Raw genomic sequence first — 15,368 nt, forward strand, 5'->3', positions numbered from 1 at the left:
TCTGGGTCTCAAGTTACAAAGGGGCAGCCATAGCATCGGTGCAGGCAGCTGGAGCAACTCCCACAAAAGTCACACATCCTTATTCCTGCCACCTAGACATTAGTGCAATACACAGGGAAACTAAGGCACAAACAGCATTCATGCAAAACAGTAAGAGTTACATAGGCTCACATACAACATAACAAGGGAAAATCCCTGCTATGTCACAATGCCTACAAAAAGCATGATGTTTAGGCTGTTGGTGTTGTGAACCCACTCCCCAGCATGCAGACCAGGACTGTCTCATTGTTCCTGTCTGGCTGTATCCATCTGTCATTTCTTGATTTATAGATCGTGAGGTAGGTTTTGCGTTTGTACAGTACCTTCCATAATGGGGCCTTGGTCCCGGGCATGCTGAGATAAAAGATTGCCTGTCAACAGCCTCTCTGAGGCTAAACTCCTGATAAAAGGGTGATTAAAAGACAGACCTGGAAAGCCCCCCAAAAAGGGGATTAAAGACCCCCCTGGGGAAACTGAGGCAAGGCAAGTGGTGCCAATCTAAGTGCTACGGAGGTAGACGCTGCCCCCCCACCTTAGAGAGATGGGCTCTATTCCCAGCTTTGCTTTATGGGCCCCTAGCTTCCTACCTGTACAACAGAAAGGATGCTAGTCACCTCCCCTAGCTAGAGGGCTGGGAAGCGGATGGAAATATTAGCAGCAAACAATGGAAGAAGCTTGAACTCCTGATCCCTGGCTCCCAGCCCCTGAGATGAGTCTCTGTGGCTCCAAGTCAGGTCGCTGTGGGCCCAGGCTGCTGTGGGGGGCTCGGGGGCTCCAGGGACACGTTTCACGCGGCTTCCCCTATCCCGGGGTTGAGGTTTTAGAAACAGGGGAGGGTGGGGAGCCGAACCTCGGGGACCCCTCGACACACGCGGCCAGGCCCTCAACTGGCCTCGTGCTGTGTCACGTGACTGCCTCCCACGAGTCCAGCTAGCTGCCTGGGTCAATCCCCCGCTGCCGCCATTTATGCCTCGCTCCCTAACACGGGCCCCGCCGATTCCCTTTCCGAGCCAGGCGAACGCTACGAACAGCCCCGGAGTGGGGCCTAGCCGTGACCGGAAGGAGTCACTCATGCTCCCGGAAGTAATTCTGAACAGAGCCAGAGCCAGACGCTACCGTAGCTGATGTTGAGTGGGCCGGAAGTAACTATGACAGACCGGAAGGACCCTACGCGATCCCGGAAGTGTCCCGGCGCGGGGAACGGAAGAGAAGGCCACGCTCCCCGGCGAGCATCCAAGATGGCGGAGGTGGTGAGTGAGGTCTGGAGGGTGGTGTCCGGCAGGGTGGGGGCGGGATTCCCGGGAGTTCCCGCTAACCGGTTTGCATCCCGCCCGCAGGGGGAGGTGACCGAGGGCTGCCGCCTGCCCGTGTTGCGTCGCAACCAGGACAACGAAGATGAATGGCGTAAGTGAGGGGCGGGGCTAATTAAAGGGAGGGTGTGGCTTAAAGGGGAGGGGAGGGGCTAGAGGGTGTATGAGTACGATGGAAGATATCTGGAGAAGAGGGGATGGGACATGTGGGGCTATGGTGCTTCCTGTGGAAAGGAAGGGAGGGACCCTAAGGAGGCTATAGGGTTGGGGCCACTGAAGAGTTGGGGTGGAGGGAGAGATGGGTACAATGAGGACGATTGGAGGAGGGGCCAATGGGGAGTCCTAGTTGGAAGAGGGATATGGGTGGGATATTTATGGAAGATGGAACAGGGAGTGTGATGTTGCAGTAACCACGTGGAGCTGGGCCCCTCTTTCCTTGTAGAGGCCTTGAACCCAGATTGTGAGGGTGGTTGGTCATCTCGAGTCCTTGGCATTCTCCAGGTCTGAGTTTTAGGCTTCCTGGGGAAGGAAAAGTTGGCCTGTAATTTTGGAGCTGCCTGCCCATCTCCTGATCACATGGGGTGCCCCAAGGGTGTGGGATAACCACTGCCACTTTAGGTTATGATCGAGGACCCCAGGGCAGCATTTGAAGGCAGGGGCTAGTCACACACTGGGCAGAGGAGACACTGGATAATACCCAGGGCACTGATCCAGAATCAGAATGATCTCATGTTACTGTAGAACTGTACTGAGAACCAGATTTGGCTTGGGTGAGGATGTATGCTGCAGGTTAGGGGGAGGGCTAGCTCAGTGGTTTGAGCATTGGCCTGCTAAACCCAGGGTTGTGAGTTCAATCCTTGAGGGGGCCATTTAGGGATCTGGGGCAAAATCAGTACTTGGTCCTGCTAGTGAAGGCAGGGGGCTGGCAATGACCTTTCAGGGTGCCTTCCAGTTCTATGAGATAGGTATATCTCCATATTTTTTATTTATTTAGGGATGTGCTAGTCTCTGAGTGGTCCTTGGTACCTATAAACACAGATGATTCCTTGTGCACCTTTCTCCCCAGTCACTTATTATCTCTCGTCATATACTTGGACTGTGAGCTCTTTTGAGCAGAGATTGTCTCTCATTGTGCAGTGCCTGGCACAGTGGGGAGACTCCCTGATCCTGGTAAGGGTCTGGCTGTTGTCTGGCACAATGGACTCCTGATCTGTGATTAAGCTAGGTCCTATCATGATACAAATAGTGAATAATAAAAAAGGTGTAGATAGTAATGCCTTGTACATTCCATCCAGGGATCTCAAAGCTCCATGAAGCCTCAGTCCCAGGCAGGTCACTAGTAGTAGTATCATTTTATAGATGGAGAAATTGAGGCACAGGGAGGGAAAGAAACTTGTCCATAGTCACATGTCAAATGGCAGAACTAGGAACAGAATCTTTGAGTCTTGACTCCTACTCATCTGCTCTTTCCAGTAGGTTCAGAGATTTTTGAAGGCCATACTCCCCTGTCAGAGCTAGCAAGATAACCAGCAAGTCCTGATTCCATGCCTCTGATGCTACAGTTATGGACAGCAGTACAAAGCCCCTTCTCCTCTAAAGATTACTTTTCACTCCCCTCCCAGAGCCAGGAATAGAACTCAGGAGTTCTGACTCCCAGGGCCCTCTTTTATTAATATATAATTAATCACACTATTTGTGTATTAAGTACGATTGATAATGAATTACCTAGACACACAGAAAATGTTGGCTATAGTGAAATGCTGCCAGAGTTGGGACAAAACCAAAATGTCTTATTCTAGTGAAATCCAAACAGCATGTGTTTTTCTAGACACGCTCCTGTATTAACATGATAACCTCTCATATGTCTATATTGTCACCCTCCCAAGTTCTGTGAAGGTTTCTCCTGAAAGAACCAATAGAATCATGTGGTGGCATTGCCCTAAATCTGTAACTGACTTGAAGAGGGTATTTTTATTTTATACTCTTCACAGCCTTCCCACTTAAACAATTCCACGAGCATAGGAAAAATTTCATGAGCCTAGGTGTAAAATCTCTTACTTTGCAGTGGAATAACCTGATATGGGTGGATTCCTCCAATATTTAGAGGATGGGAGGATTCCAAAACTCCTGTTCTTTTTTTCCGTTGACCCTGGGCAGTCTCATTATCCTTATATACCCTCAGTCTCTTTTGGGATCCTGCACTCAGCTGTGTCAAGTGTCAGTGAGTTCCAGAGGCTGATGGTGTATTACATGAAAAAGGATATCCTTTGATCGGTTTTGAAGTTTCTCTGAAATTCCCATTGCTCTTTGCTAAGAGACATGGAGAACAGAGTTTCCCATCCCCGTTCTTTATCCCAGTCATTCTTTTATATACTTTTATCGTGTAACATTTTCTTCATCTCCTCTGTAAGACAAACAATCCCAATCATTTCATCTGTCTTCCCAGGGGATTCCCCCCCCCCCCCCAGGTGCCTATTGCTCCTGTCTCTGAAACACCCCCCCCCCCCCCCCCCAAAAAAAAATTCTGCTACATCCTTGTTGAGCTGGGGTGACCAAAACTGAATGCAGTGATCGTATATTCCAAGGCCTGGCCATCCATTCTGACCTCCAGCATCATCCAAGCCTGAGAATCCATCATAGCCATTCCTGCATCCAGCCCAGATCTGGTGGTCGAGCTAGAGTGCAGCTTTTAGAAAGAGATGTCTAATCTTGATTTAAAGACTCATATCCCGACTCATTTCTAGCCTGAATATCCAACTTCCAGCTGTTGGATCACCTTCTAGCTTTATCTGCTACATTAATGAGCCCTCTGCTGTCAAGAATCTTCTCCCCCTGTAGCATGGTCCAGTCACCTTTTAACCTCCTCCTGTATAAGTGACATAGATTGCATTCACTGTCAAGCAAGTCTTCCCGACCTCAAATCATTCTTGTAGCTCTCTTTCCAATTTTTCAGCTTCCTTTTTGAAGTGTGGCCATCCGAACGGGACACAAAGTATCCAGTAATGCTATTACCTCTGTATATAGCCCATCCCAGCTCCTGCTTGAGATATTCCTGTTTATCCATCCAAGGATTACATTCACCCTTTTAGCTACAGCGTCACACTGGAAGCTCATGTTTAACTGGTTATCTACCATGAACGCTATGTCCTTTTCAGAGTTGCTGCTTTCCACAGTACAGTACCCATCTTAAACAGTTCACCTGCTCTCTTAGCTGTGCGACCTAGCACCTTTTGGACCTATAGTAGTTAAAAGTAATGCCCACGATGACTAGAACTGAAGGAATTGAATCAAACTAATATACATATTTTTCTTTTCTCCCCAGATTGTTCACTGTGTGCATTTGACAGCTCAATGCAGTTTCACTCTTAACTCTCCATAGTCAAATTTTTCATTGCTGAAAAAAACCCCTTATAAGCATCAACATGGGGTTAGGAAGAAAAACCCTTCTAAAAGTGTTTTGAAAGGAATATAAACAATATCTGGGAGACGGCCCCTGATCCCGCCATGCCCAGCACTTCCCATTGCATCCTCCAGCATGTTATAGAGCGCAGCATCAGAGCCGGAGTGTTTCCTGGGAAACAGTGTCACAAGCTGAGATCTTTTCAAAATATGGCAATTTCAAAAACTTGTCAGTTTCTGTCTAAAATATGATGCCTTCACTACTCATTGTTGGGGCGGTGTTTCTATGGAGGCAGTTGGGTCTAGTGGTAAGAGCTGAGGGCTGGGAGTCAGGACTTCTGGTTTCCAATCCTGGATGTGGAAGGGGAGTAGAACACTAGCGGCCAGGCCACCTGTGTTCTGTTCTCAGCTCTGGGAGGAGAGAGGGAGAAGCAGGGGTGTGTGGGGGGAAGAGATTTGGGCATGACCCTCCCATCACAGCACCTAACTTCATGCAACCTGTTGTAACTGTGTTTTCCCCCCTGCCAATTTCTGGTGGCAAGCAGCCACCCTGTGCATTCTGTTCCTAACTCTGGATCCCTGAGGTGTATAAACGTTACAAGGGAGAGTTTCTTGCATCTCTGCTCTGAGTGGAAATTTCCTCTGAAATGCTATTTCCTTCTCCCCCTGCAGCCCTGGCTGAAATCCTCAGTGTTAAGGACATCAGTGGCCGGAAGCTTTTTTACGTGCATTACATTGATTGTGAGTAAACTGGCTGGCCCTCGGGTGATTGGGAATGAGACTAGGACATTGCTGACAAAGGCTGGTCCAGAACATGAACAAAAATAGGGAGTTCCTCTGGATTCTGGGGAATAGGCTATGGGTTTTTTCCCCTTTAGTGGATGCTGTCTCCAATCTGGCCTTATACTGTGGGGACTAGCTGGCTCGGGGGTGGCGGGGAGAGGGAGTGGGACACTGGGCCTTTCCCCTCTAGGGGGTGTTGGCTCTGATCCAGCTCAAGGAACTCTGGATCCTTTGGGGTTTCCCATCAGAGTACCATGGCAAGTGGGGTCGGGGACCCAGTGGGTGGTGCGCTTACTTCAGAATCAGAGCTGACCGCACTGCCCAGCGGGGCACTGTCCTGTTTGGAGGGGTCTCCTGTTGCGCGCACACACAGGTGGGGGCGTTGCGTATAGTGGCGTCGTTATGAATGTCCCGAGTTCTTGGGCTTATACTTTCCCTCCTGAAGATCTTTCCCCTCTCATCATACACCTCACTCGTACGAGGAAGCCAGGACTCCTGCTTCTGGAGCCGAGATGCTGATGGAGCTAAATGTTTTGGGTCCAAATGGCCAGAGGGTGGTGCTGTTCCCCAGTGTGAGGCATTGCTTTCCCCTCTGCAGCTCATCCATCCCTCTCCAGCCTTGGGCAGGCTTAGCACCACTTTTCTGCCCGGGACTGGCTGTCCGCAGGGACCTCTTTCCTCCTCTCCCATCACCCTAACAGAGAGCACCACTAACCTGGTCTCCCCACTGCTGCAGTTAACAAGCGTCTGGACGAATGGGTGACCCATGACCGGCTGGACCTGAAGAAGATCCAGTTCCCCAAGAAGGAAGCCAAGACTCCCACCAAGAATGGGCTGCCTGGCTCCCGGCCCGGCTCCCCAGAGCGGGAAGTGGTAAGAGGAGCTGGCCATAGGCCAGGGAGGATGCTAGTGCTGCTCTGGAGGATGCTATGGGGGCGGGCTGGGATGAGAGCGCTGGCTTGGGGATCAGGAGGAGGATACCAGGGATTGTTGGAGGGTCTTGGGATGGCAGGGGGGATGGGGAGATGTGGACGCTTACCCAGAACCGTGTTCTCCCTGATGGCCCAGGCTGGCTCCCTCCACCTGATCCCGACCCAGGGGTTGCAAACATACAGGTCTCCAAGGCAGGGATGCTAGAGTACCACTTATCCTAAGAGCAGGGCCCCGCATTGGCCCTAGCACTAACTCATTGTATCTCTCTGGACCCGTGTACTTCTCTCGCTGCCTGGCCCGCGGTGAGCTGGGACAGTGGCGCCACGCCCCCCTCACCCGACCAGCAATGCATCCTCTCCCCCACTGGGTGTGTTGGTAACCCCCTCCCACCCCCATCTTCATCCCTACTCAGAGGAAGACCTTGGATCTGTCTCTACAACCTGCCTCAACTCCAGCCAGCGGTAAAACCCTGCCCATCCCAGTGCAGATAACGCTCCGCTTTAATCTACCCAAGGAGAGGGAGGCTGTTCCCGGGGAGCCCGACCAACCCCTCTCCTCCAGCTCCTGTGTCCAGCCGAACCATCGGACAACGGTACGCACCGGCGCCGGGGATACCTCCCCCACCTCGTGTCCTCAGCATGGTCTGGACATGGCCACAGGCTGGGATTGCGCCAGGTCACACAAGCTGGCCGGGGTCAGGCTGGGTCTGGACTTGCATGGGAGACCCCCAAGGCATGGTGCTGGGGATTCACTAGGGGGCATTCTCCCCCGACCCAGAGCCACACGGAGCTCACTCTCCTTCATATCATGATACTAGAGAGCAGTGTGCTGCTGGCAGTGGGGGCTCAATAGGGGGCGCTTTTCCCCCACAGTTAGTGTGAAGCTAGAGGGTGCTGTGAGACCTCAGTCAAACGATGCAGATAAGGAACCACTCTTGGCCATTAAAGATCTCTCGGCCCGTCCCTCAGAGTCTTGATGTGAACCTCGGTGTCCTAGAGCTTGGACAGTTACTTTCTGCCTCCCTAGAACTTCATGCAGTTTTAGCTGGAAAAGAGATTCTAACCCTCCTGCTCTGCACTGTCATGCAGCACTGCTGTGTGCTGTTAAACAACCCGCACACCCCACCCCAGAGGGGGAGGTCTCTCAGCGCCAGGGATCTCTGTATAAACAGCCCTGTGCCCCACCCCAGAGGCAGCTGCAAGTCAGTACTGGGTGAGGGATCCCCATATAAACGGCCTAGAAAGTTTGGTTTTTTTTGAGATTACAAGACACTGTGATGCCCGTACCTCTGCAGATGAGAAGCTGCCCCCGTGGGGGATGCTGTGCAGGGGCGGAGGACTGTGAAGCTTTGCAGCATCCCATGAGGATGAACCATTGTTTGGGTCTGTTTCAGAAGCGGAAGGTGGAGGTGGTTTCCCCAGCAACCCCCGTCCCTGCTTCCACAGAGACCACTCAAGCCTCTGTGTTCCCCCAGGTAAGAGCAGAGGGGTTAATGGGATGTGCAGGGGAGAGGGGTATTTCCATCACAGGGAGAGCTCTGGGCACTATTCCTTGCTCCTTTCTGCCCAGGGCTGGGTGTAGGCCCAGGCGCTATTACCCTGAGACCGGGGCCTGAGCTCCTGGAGTCCTGTGATCAGGGCAAAATCACAGCTTCTTACCCTTATGCTTGGGGAGAAAATGTAACCCAAATGCAACCAATACAGCAATGCCTGAGTCTGCAGAGAGCCTGAACCAATCCCTCTGAGATAGAGCTGCTCTGGGCATCTCCAAAGGGCATTAACCCCCAGCCCCACTGCTTAGTGGACTCAGCAAGGTGCTCTGTGTGGAGCAGAAAGGGTTCAGCCCCAGTGGAGACAACACCCGCCTGCCTGCTGGGGGAAGTTCTGATCGGTCCCCATGCTTCCAGCTCTGACTCCTTGGCTCCTGGTGGGGCCAGGGCCTGCCTTGTAGTGTAGGATTCTCTTAAAACTGCCTTGTTCCTAGCTCCATCCCACTGGTCAGGTGATGATGGGAGGCGGAGCCCCTCCCTGTGCTGCTGCCAGGAAATGGCTGATCCCTCCTCCCGCCCATGGCCTGCACATAACACCCCTCTCACCTTCTCTTCCAGCTGCACATAACACCCCTCTCACCTTCTCTTCCAGCTGCACATAATACCCCTCTCACCTTCTCTTCCAGAACGGCTCAGCCAGGAGAGCCGTGGCTGCCCAGCCTGGCAGGAAGAGGAAATCCAACTGCTTGGGCACAGATGAGGTAAACTCTGCCCTGACTTGAATGGGGGAGGGGGTGTTAGCTGCCCCCTGCCAGGGAAACCACCAGCCATAGCCAGCAGTGAAGGAGCGCTCTCAGGTTCCCAGGGCATCAGGCAGGGATCCACTCCATGAGTGATCAATGGAGTCCCTCCAGGATTTGGCCTGGAGCAGCCGCTGACCGGACCCCAGCTCTCTGCTAGCTCCTGCCCCTTTCCCTGGGGGAGATGCTGCTGGCTCAAGGAGCAGCCCTGAGCCCCAGTAGAGGTGAAGGCATAACCTGCCCAAGGCCGGGGCTGCAGCACCCTCAGGGTTGGGTGTGCTGGGTGCGGAGAAGTGGGGTGGGGGATCTCCCAGGCCCTTTCTCTCAGACCTGAAAGCCCTGCAGGATCTGGGAGAGGAGCCAGGATTCCTTTCTGTGCCACCGTGCACACACCATCAGCAGCCAGCCGTTGGGTTCTGGAGGCCCTTGGGAAGGGCACTGGGAGGCCTGATTTGAGACGGAGTGGGGGGCGGGGCCCAGAGAGGAGGGGTTAGGAGGTCATGTCCAGCAGCTCCTGACCCTGCCTCTGTGCCGCCTGCAGGACTCTCAGGACAGCTCTGACGGCATCCCCTCAGCCCCGCGCATGACGGGCAGCCTCGTGTCGGACCGCAGCCACGACGACATCATCACACGCATGAAGAACATAGAATGCATCGAGCTGGGCCGGCACCGCCTGAAGCCCTGGTACTTCTCACCCTACCCGCAGGAGCTCACCACCCTGCCTGTGCTGTACCTCTGCGAGTTCTGCCTCAAATACGTCAAAAGCCTCAAGTGCCTGCAGAGGCACCTAGTACGTATCACCCTCCCCGTGCCCCTGCATGGCCCCCAGCAGGCACAGCCCCGACTCCATGATCCCAGGGCTTCTCCCCGAGTGTGTTCCCTAGCGTGGCACTAGGGGCTCTGGCCTGCAGGGAGCAGGGTGGGTGACTCAGTAGGGGCTGCATTTCCCTCCAAGTCAGTGCTGACCCCGGCCCCACTTGGCACCAGGCAAGGGATACCTGTATAAACAGCCCCGTTTGCCCCACTCCAGAGGATGTTGCATCTCAGTGCGGGGTGAGGAGTCCCTGTAGCTGTGTAATTCTCTAATCCTAGTTCTACCAGCTGGAAGGAGAGGCAGGCAGACTTGATCTCTGAGGGTTTCTCCTTGGCTCCAAGTAGCCTGCTAGCCGCTCCCCTGCACTCTAGTAGATGGATCCATTTCTTTCCCTCTCCCCTTGGAACTCAGCCCCTCTGTCCCCCAATCATTGGTGTCATTCTGCAGTCGAGGTGCCCCATGTGCAATGTGCAGGGTCTGACTGCTCGCATGGGATTCTCTCTCCCACAGACCAAGTGTGACCTGCGGCACCCGCCTGGGAATGAAATCTACCGCAAAGGCACCATCTCCTTCTTTGAGATCGATGGGCGCAAGAACAAGGCAAGGGGCAGGTCTGGGGCAGGAGGTCCCCTCACTAGGGCACGGCCGGGGTGGGGCTCTCTGTTCCACCTTTAACCCTTAGGAGACTGCCTGATTCCAGGGTCTGGGAGCCTGGGTGTGTGACAGGGATGTCTGGCTGTGGGAGTGCGTTCAAGTGGCTACAACAGAGAGGGGCTGGAAGTTAGGACTCCTGGGTTAATTCCCAGCCTGACTGATGCCTCTCTGGGTAACCTCAGGGAAGTTCATTCCCATCTCTGTGCCTCAGTTTCCCCTACAAGGGATTCTGTCACACTCTCCTCCTCCATAGAATCATAGAAATGTAGGGCTGGAAGAGGCCTCAAGAGGTCATCTAGCACAGGCCCTGTGCTAAGGCAGGACCAATAAACCTAGATCATCCCTGACAGGTGTTTGTCTAACAACCTGTCTTAAAAACCTCCAGTGACTGGGATTTGACAACCTCCATTGGAAACCTAATACCTAACTAGAAGTGTGGCATCCAAATCTAGACATGGTTCTCCAGCTGAGACCTCACCAGTGCTGAGTAGAACGGGACCTCCCACATCTCACATACGACACTCCGGTTAATACACCCCAAATTGATATTAGCCTTTTCTGCAACTGCATCACATTGACGACTCATACTAACCCCCAGAATCTTTTCAGCAGGACTACCACTAAGTGCTGTACTTTGCACTTGTCTTTATTGAAATTAATTTTGTTGTTTTCAGATCAATTCTCCCAATGTATCAAGATCATTCTGAATTCTAAGCCTGTCCTCCAAAGTGCTTGCAACCCCTCCCAGCTTGTTATCATCTGCAAATTTTATAAGCATAGTCTCCACTCCAATATCTAAAGTCATTAATGAATATTGAATAGTACTGGACCCAGGACTGATGCCTATGGCATCCCAGTAGCTCTGCCGTCCCAGTTTGACAGTGAACCATTGATAACTACTCCCTGAGTATGGTCTTTTTAACCAGTTGTGTGCCCACCATATAGTAACTTTATCTAGAACAGAGCCGGTCCTTGAGATCTTCCTGACACAGGTTAGGAAGGCAGCAAGCTGGTCCCTGGTATCAGAAAGGTTGAGAAACATTGAGACCACATTTCCCTAGTATCAGAGGGGTAGCCGTGTTAGTCTGTGTCCACAAAAACAACTAGGAGTCCAGTGGCACCTGAAAGACTAACGGATTTATTTGGGCATAAAAAACCCCACTTCTTCAGATGCACTACTTCAGATTTGGGGGTGGGGGGGTTTACCCACGAAAGCTTATGCCCAGATAAATCTGTTGGTCTTTAAGGTGCCACCGGACTCCTCATCACATTTCTCTAGTTTGCTTATGACAATGTCCTGGGCAACGCGGGACTTCAATACTGTGGCCTGAGCCACTCTGATGAAACGGGCCGGAAAAGGTCTGAGTGCAGATCCCTGTTAGGCCAGGGGGCAGGTGACTAGAGCTGCCCCCTCCCCCTCCCCTTCCCCCTCCCGCAGCCCCCTGAAGCTAGCTAACACACATCCTGGCAGTAGAGTGGGGATGTTAACGCTTCCGGCTTATGCCATCCCTGCAGAGCTACTCACAGAACCTCTGCCTGCTGGCGAAGTGCTTCCTGGACCACAAGACCCTGTACTATGATACTGACCCCTTCCTCTTCTACGTCATGACCGAGTACGACTGCAAGGGCTTCCACATCGTGGGCTATTTCTCCAAGGTGAGGGGCACTGCCCTGTGCTCCCTGCTCCCTGGATGGGACCCTCCATCCCTGCTCCCGTCACAGCCCTTGCTCTCCCACTGTTCTCTGGCCAGTCAGAGCAGGTCTCTGTGGTATAACAGGAATCCCACGGGCTGGCCCCACTGGCTGATGGGATCAGAGCCTCCCCATGGGAGATGCCTGAAGTGTCATAGAAGCTAGGGAGCATCTGAGACACTAGCTGTTGGTCAGGGAATCGCTGTGCCTTGTCGCAGCCACTCCCCCATTGACCGGGCTCTGTCTGTGGGCTGCTGTGGCTATCTGAGACGAGGGGGAAGGGGCCGCTGTGACCAAGGATGGGAATTTGTGGTTGGGGTCTGGGAGGGGACTGGTGTGGCTATGGTCATAGGTGGGGATCGAAGGCCCAGACTAATGTGGTCATGACCCCAATCTGTGGCAGGGGGCTATTGTGGCCCGTGAGAGGATCCGTGGGAGGGTGTGTGAGCAGGAATCTGTGGCCAGGGTCAGGATTTGTGGAAGGGGGGATGAGCTGCAGTGGATGAGGCCAGAACTCATGGTACAAGGCATGGGGATCTGTGGCAGTCTTGATGGTAGGGGAGTCACTGGAACACCCAGCCTCAAAGCAATCTGCAGCCACTGGCTGAGGTGTGAATCCTTTGCTGTTTGCCGTAGGAGAAGGAGTCAACAGAAGACTATAATGTGGCCTGCATCTTGACCCTGCCCCCATACCAGAGACGAGGCTATGGCAAGCTGCTCATTGAATTCAGTAAGTGGCACCTTCCCACCCCAGCTCCCTCCCCTGATCTCCGTCTCCGTCACCCCATCTCCTCCCCCCCCCGGCAGGCTACGAGCTCTCCAAGGTGGAAGGGAAGACAGGGACACCAGAGAAGCCACTCTCAGATCTCGGGCTCCTCTCCTACCGCAGCTACTGGTCCCAGACCATCCTGGAGATCCTCATGAACCTGAAGTCTGAGACCGGGGAGCGCCCACAAATCACCATCAAGTGAGTGCCCTGCCCACAATCCCAGACTCCACCCTCAATCCTAGAGCAGAGGATTCTGCACCAATAATCAGTGACGGGGAACATGGGGAAGGTGCTGTTGGCTCCTGCCCCCACCCCCCCACGCCAGTGACCTCCAGGCCATTGCCTTCCACCCCCTCATGTCTCCCATTCCCTTTCAGCGAAATCAGTGAGATCACCAGCATCAAGAAGGAGGACGTGATCTCCACGCTGCAGTACCTGAACCTCATAAATTACTACAAGGTATCCACCCTGGGGGGAATGCTCTGGAGGCAGGCAGTGAGATCCCTAGCGGTACCCAGGAGGAGCTAGTGGCTTCCTTGTACACGCCGCTAGCATGGAGCGATACCAAGGCATGAGGGTAGCTGAATTAAGGGGGGCTGGGAGGCAGGACTCATGAGGTCTGTCCCTGGCTCTGGGAGACAAGGGATGCTGATTGGGCTGCCACGTGGGACCAAAACACAATGGAGACAAGCAGCTAGATTGATTCAGGTCCCTTCACTAATTTTCTCGGGGACCCTGACAAGACATTTCTCTTGAACCCCATTGCTGACTTGGGCCCCTGCTGTCTCCCTTAAAGGGCCAGTACATTCTGACGCTCTCAGAGGACATAGTGGATGGGCACGAGCGGGCAATGCTGAAGCGGATCCTGCGCATTGACTCCAAGTGTCTGCACTTCACCCCCAAGGACTGGAGCAAGAGGGGCAAGTGGTGAGAGGCAGGGCCTATCTGCCACCCACTCCCCCATGGCCCATGGGGCCTCACAGCCTTCCAGCTAACGTGCAGCTCCTGGGAGTTTATCCCAGGGCCGGGACAGACTGGGCAACAGCATCTCCAAGGGTGATCGTGTGCTCTGCCACAGGGCTAGGCTGGGGCTGCATCGTTCTCCGGCCGTGGCTCGAGCCCCCTGGGAAGGGGCAGAGGCCCCCATGCTGCTCTCCTTGTCTCAGCACCAGGGTGAGGGCCCCATTTGTATGTAGGACTTGCATCTTGCCAGGCCACCATGGACAATGTGGGATGTGACCGAGGAGCCCAAAGGCTGAGAATGAGTGGCCTGGGCTCTCGGCAGCTGGCCAGCATCTGAGTTTCTCTGTCACTCGATCTGAGTTTTTGATAAAGATCCTGGAACTAAAATGATTGATCCTGGACCTTTTAAAATCAGCTAGAGAAGGATGAGGGGGTGCTCAGGCTGCATTATCCTCCCCAGGGCTGTGCAATACCCTGAGCAGGATCAGGCCTCGGCTCCCAGGGATTCTGGGGCGCAGCCACTTCTTCCACTAGTGAGCAGTGTCCCTGCCAGCAGCAGCTTCTGTGTGTCACAGCTGCAGCCCTCCCTGTGCAATGAACACACCCAAAGCTTGGCAGGGTGCAGGCTGTGGCCAAACACAAGTTTAGGATCTCAAAGCTGCTATGCTCCCCCTGCCCTGGTAGCATCTGTCTCTCTCCCTGGGAGCAGCAGTTACAGCAGGATCTGGAACCAGATGTCCCCCTGTGCCGGGGGCGGCAGCACCGAGCAATGGACAGGTGACGGGCTGATTGCCAGTGGGTCAAGACGCTTTGGGCTGACCACTAAACCCTTCTCTCCCCCCCAGCTTCTCTGGCAGACTCATGGTGCTGATTCCTGTCCCGCTACTTCGGCCAAGCCTCTGGGCCTGACTAGCCTTGCCCCACCCTCCCCTACAGGTGTGGCAACAGCCCCACCTGCAAACAGCAGCCACACAGTGGAGTTAGGCCTTGCTAACAGGGTGCTCCCCCCAGAAAGTAACCATGCTGAATATTCCCTGGGCAAGAATGGTTCCGGGCGGGGACCTGCATCGTGCCAAAGCTTGTGGCAGCCTGGAGAGAGGGGAAGAGAGACGAGGCTGCAAGCACAACCCTGCTGCCCTGTCCTGCCAGGGTCTCTTGAATGTGCTAGCACTCTTCCCTTCCTCATTCAGAGGGGGAAAAGAACCCACGAGCCCTGGCTCCTGCATTGGAGTCCTTCCTGGGTAGCATGAGACATCTAGGGAGAATCATGGCCAAGTAGTTTTAAGAGTGGCTGGGAGTCAGGACACCTGGGTTCTATCCCACTCAGCTGCTGTGACTTGGGCCAGGCTTCAGCAAGCCTCAGTTTTGCCCTGTGCCGGATGTTGAAGCTGCCTGTCCCAGGGACCAAGTATCAGAGGGGTAGCCATGTTAGTCTGGATCTGTAAAAGCAGCAACGAGTCCTGTGGCACCTTATAGACTAACACGTTTTGGAGCATGAGCTTTTGTGGGTGAATACCCACTTCACCCATGAAAGCTCATGCTCCAAAACGTCTGTTAGTCTATAAGGTGCCACAGGACTCGTTGCTGCTGTCTCAGGGACCTGAGGGATCAGTGTTTGCAGCATAAGGTCCATAGCACTAAGCCTTCCCATCCCCAATCTCCAGCACCGAGGGCAGACAGCCAGCTGTGGACCAGGGGAGATGCTGTCCCACCTGGTTTCAGG

The 15,368-nt window shown here is 53.8% G+C and overlaps 1 protein-coding gene across 2 annotated transcripts; it reads left to right on the plus strand.

Annotated features, from left to right (window-relative positions):
• Positions 1–221: 221 nt before the first annotated feature.
• On the plus strand, positions 222–14,663 carry KAT5 (lysine acetyltransferase 5). 2 transcript variants are annotated; one of them, XM_045025509.1, is made up of 15 exons: positions 222–338; positions 1,054–1,289; positions 1,377–1,443; positions 5,421–5,489; positions 6,268–6,404; positions 6,877–7,056; positions 7,759–7,938; positions 8,640–8,714; positions 9,295–9,543; positions 10,078–10,167; positions 11,737–11,877; positions 12,550–12,643; positions 12,721–12,880; positions 13,060–13,141; positions 13,479–14,663. In XM_045025509.1, exons 2-15 carry the CDS (start codon positions 1,164–1,166, stop codon positions 13,611–13,613), a joined length of 1,785 nt encoding a protein of 594 aa, XP_044881444.1. In that variant the 5' UTR covers positions 222–338; positions 1,054–1,163; the 3' UTR covers positions 13,614–14,663. The 2 variants fall into 2 exon arrangements, with proteins under 2 accessions (XP_044881444.1, XP_044881445.1); XM_045025510.1 differs by lacking the exon at positions 222–338 and having other exon boundaries at positions 1,075–1,289; positions 7,858–7,938; positions 13,479–14,643.
• The last annotated feature ends 705 nt before the right edge of the window (positions 14,664–15,368 follow it).

The sequence above is a fragment of the Mauremys mutica genome, chromosome 7, assembly GCF_020497125.1.
Source record: "Mauremys mutica isolate MM-2020 ecotype Southern chromosome 7, ASM2049712v1, whole genome shotgun sequence".
Lineage (NCBI taxonomy): Eukaryota > Metazoa > Chordata > Testudines > Geoemydidae > Mauremys > Mauremys mutica.

Bases quoted from the DNA above. Each gene is read 5' to 3' on its own strand.
- KAT5 (XM_045025509.1), top strand. From the start codon at position 1,164: ATGTTGAGTGGGCCGGAAGTAACTATGACAGACCGGAAGGACCCTACG. The intron at 7,057-7,758 runs GTACGCACCGGC...GTACCTCTGCAG, and splicing joins AGCCGAACCATCGGACAACG to ATGAGAAGCTGCCCCCGTGG. The intron at 11,878-12,549 runs GTGAGGGGCACT...TGTTTGCCGTAG, and splicing joins TCGTGGGCTATTTCTCCAAG to GAGAAGGAGTCAACAGAAGA.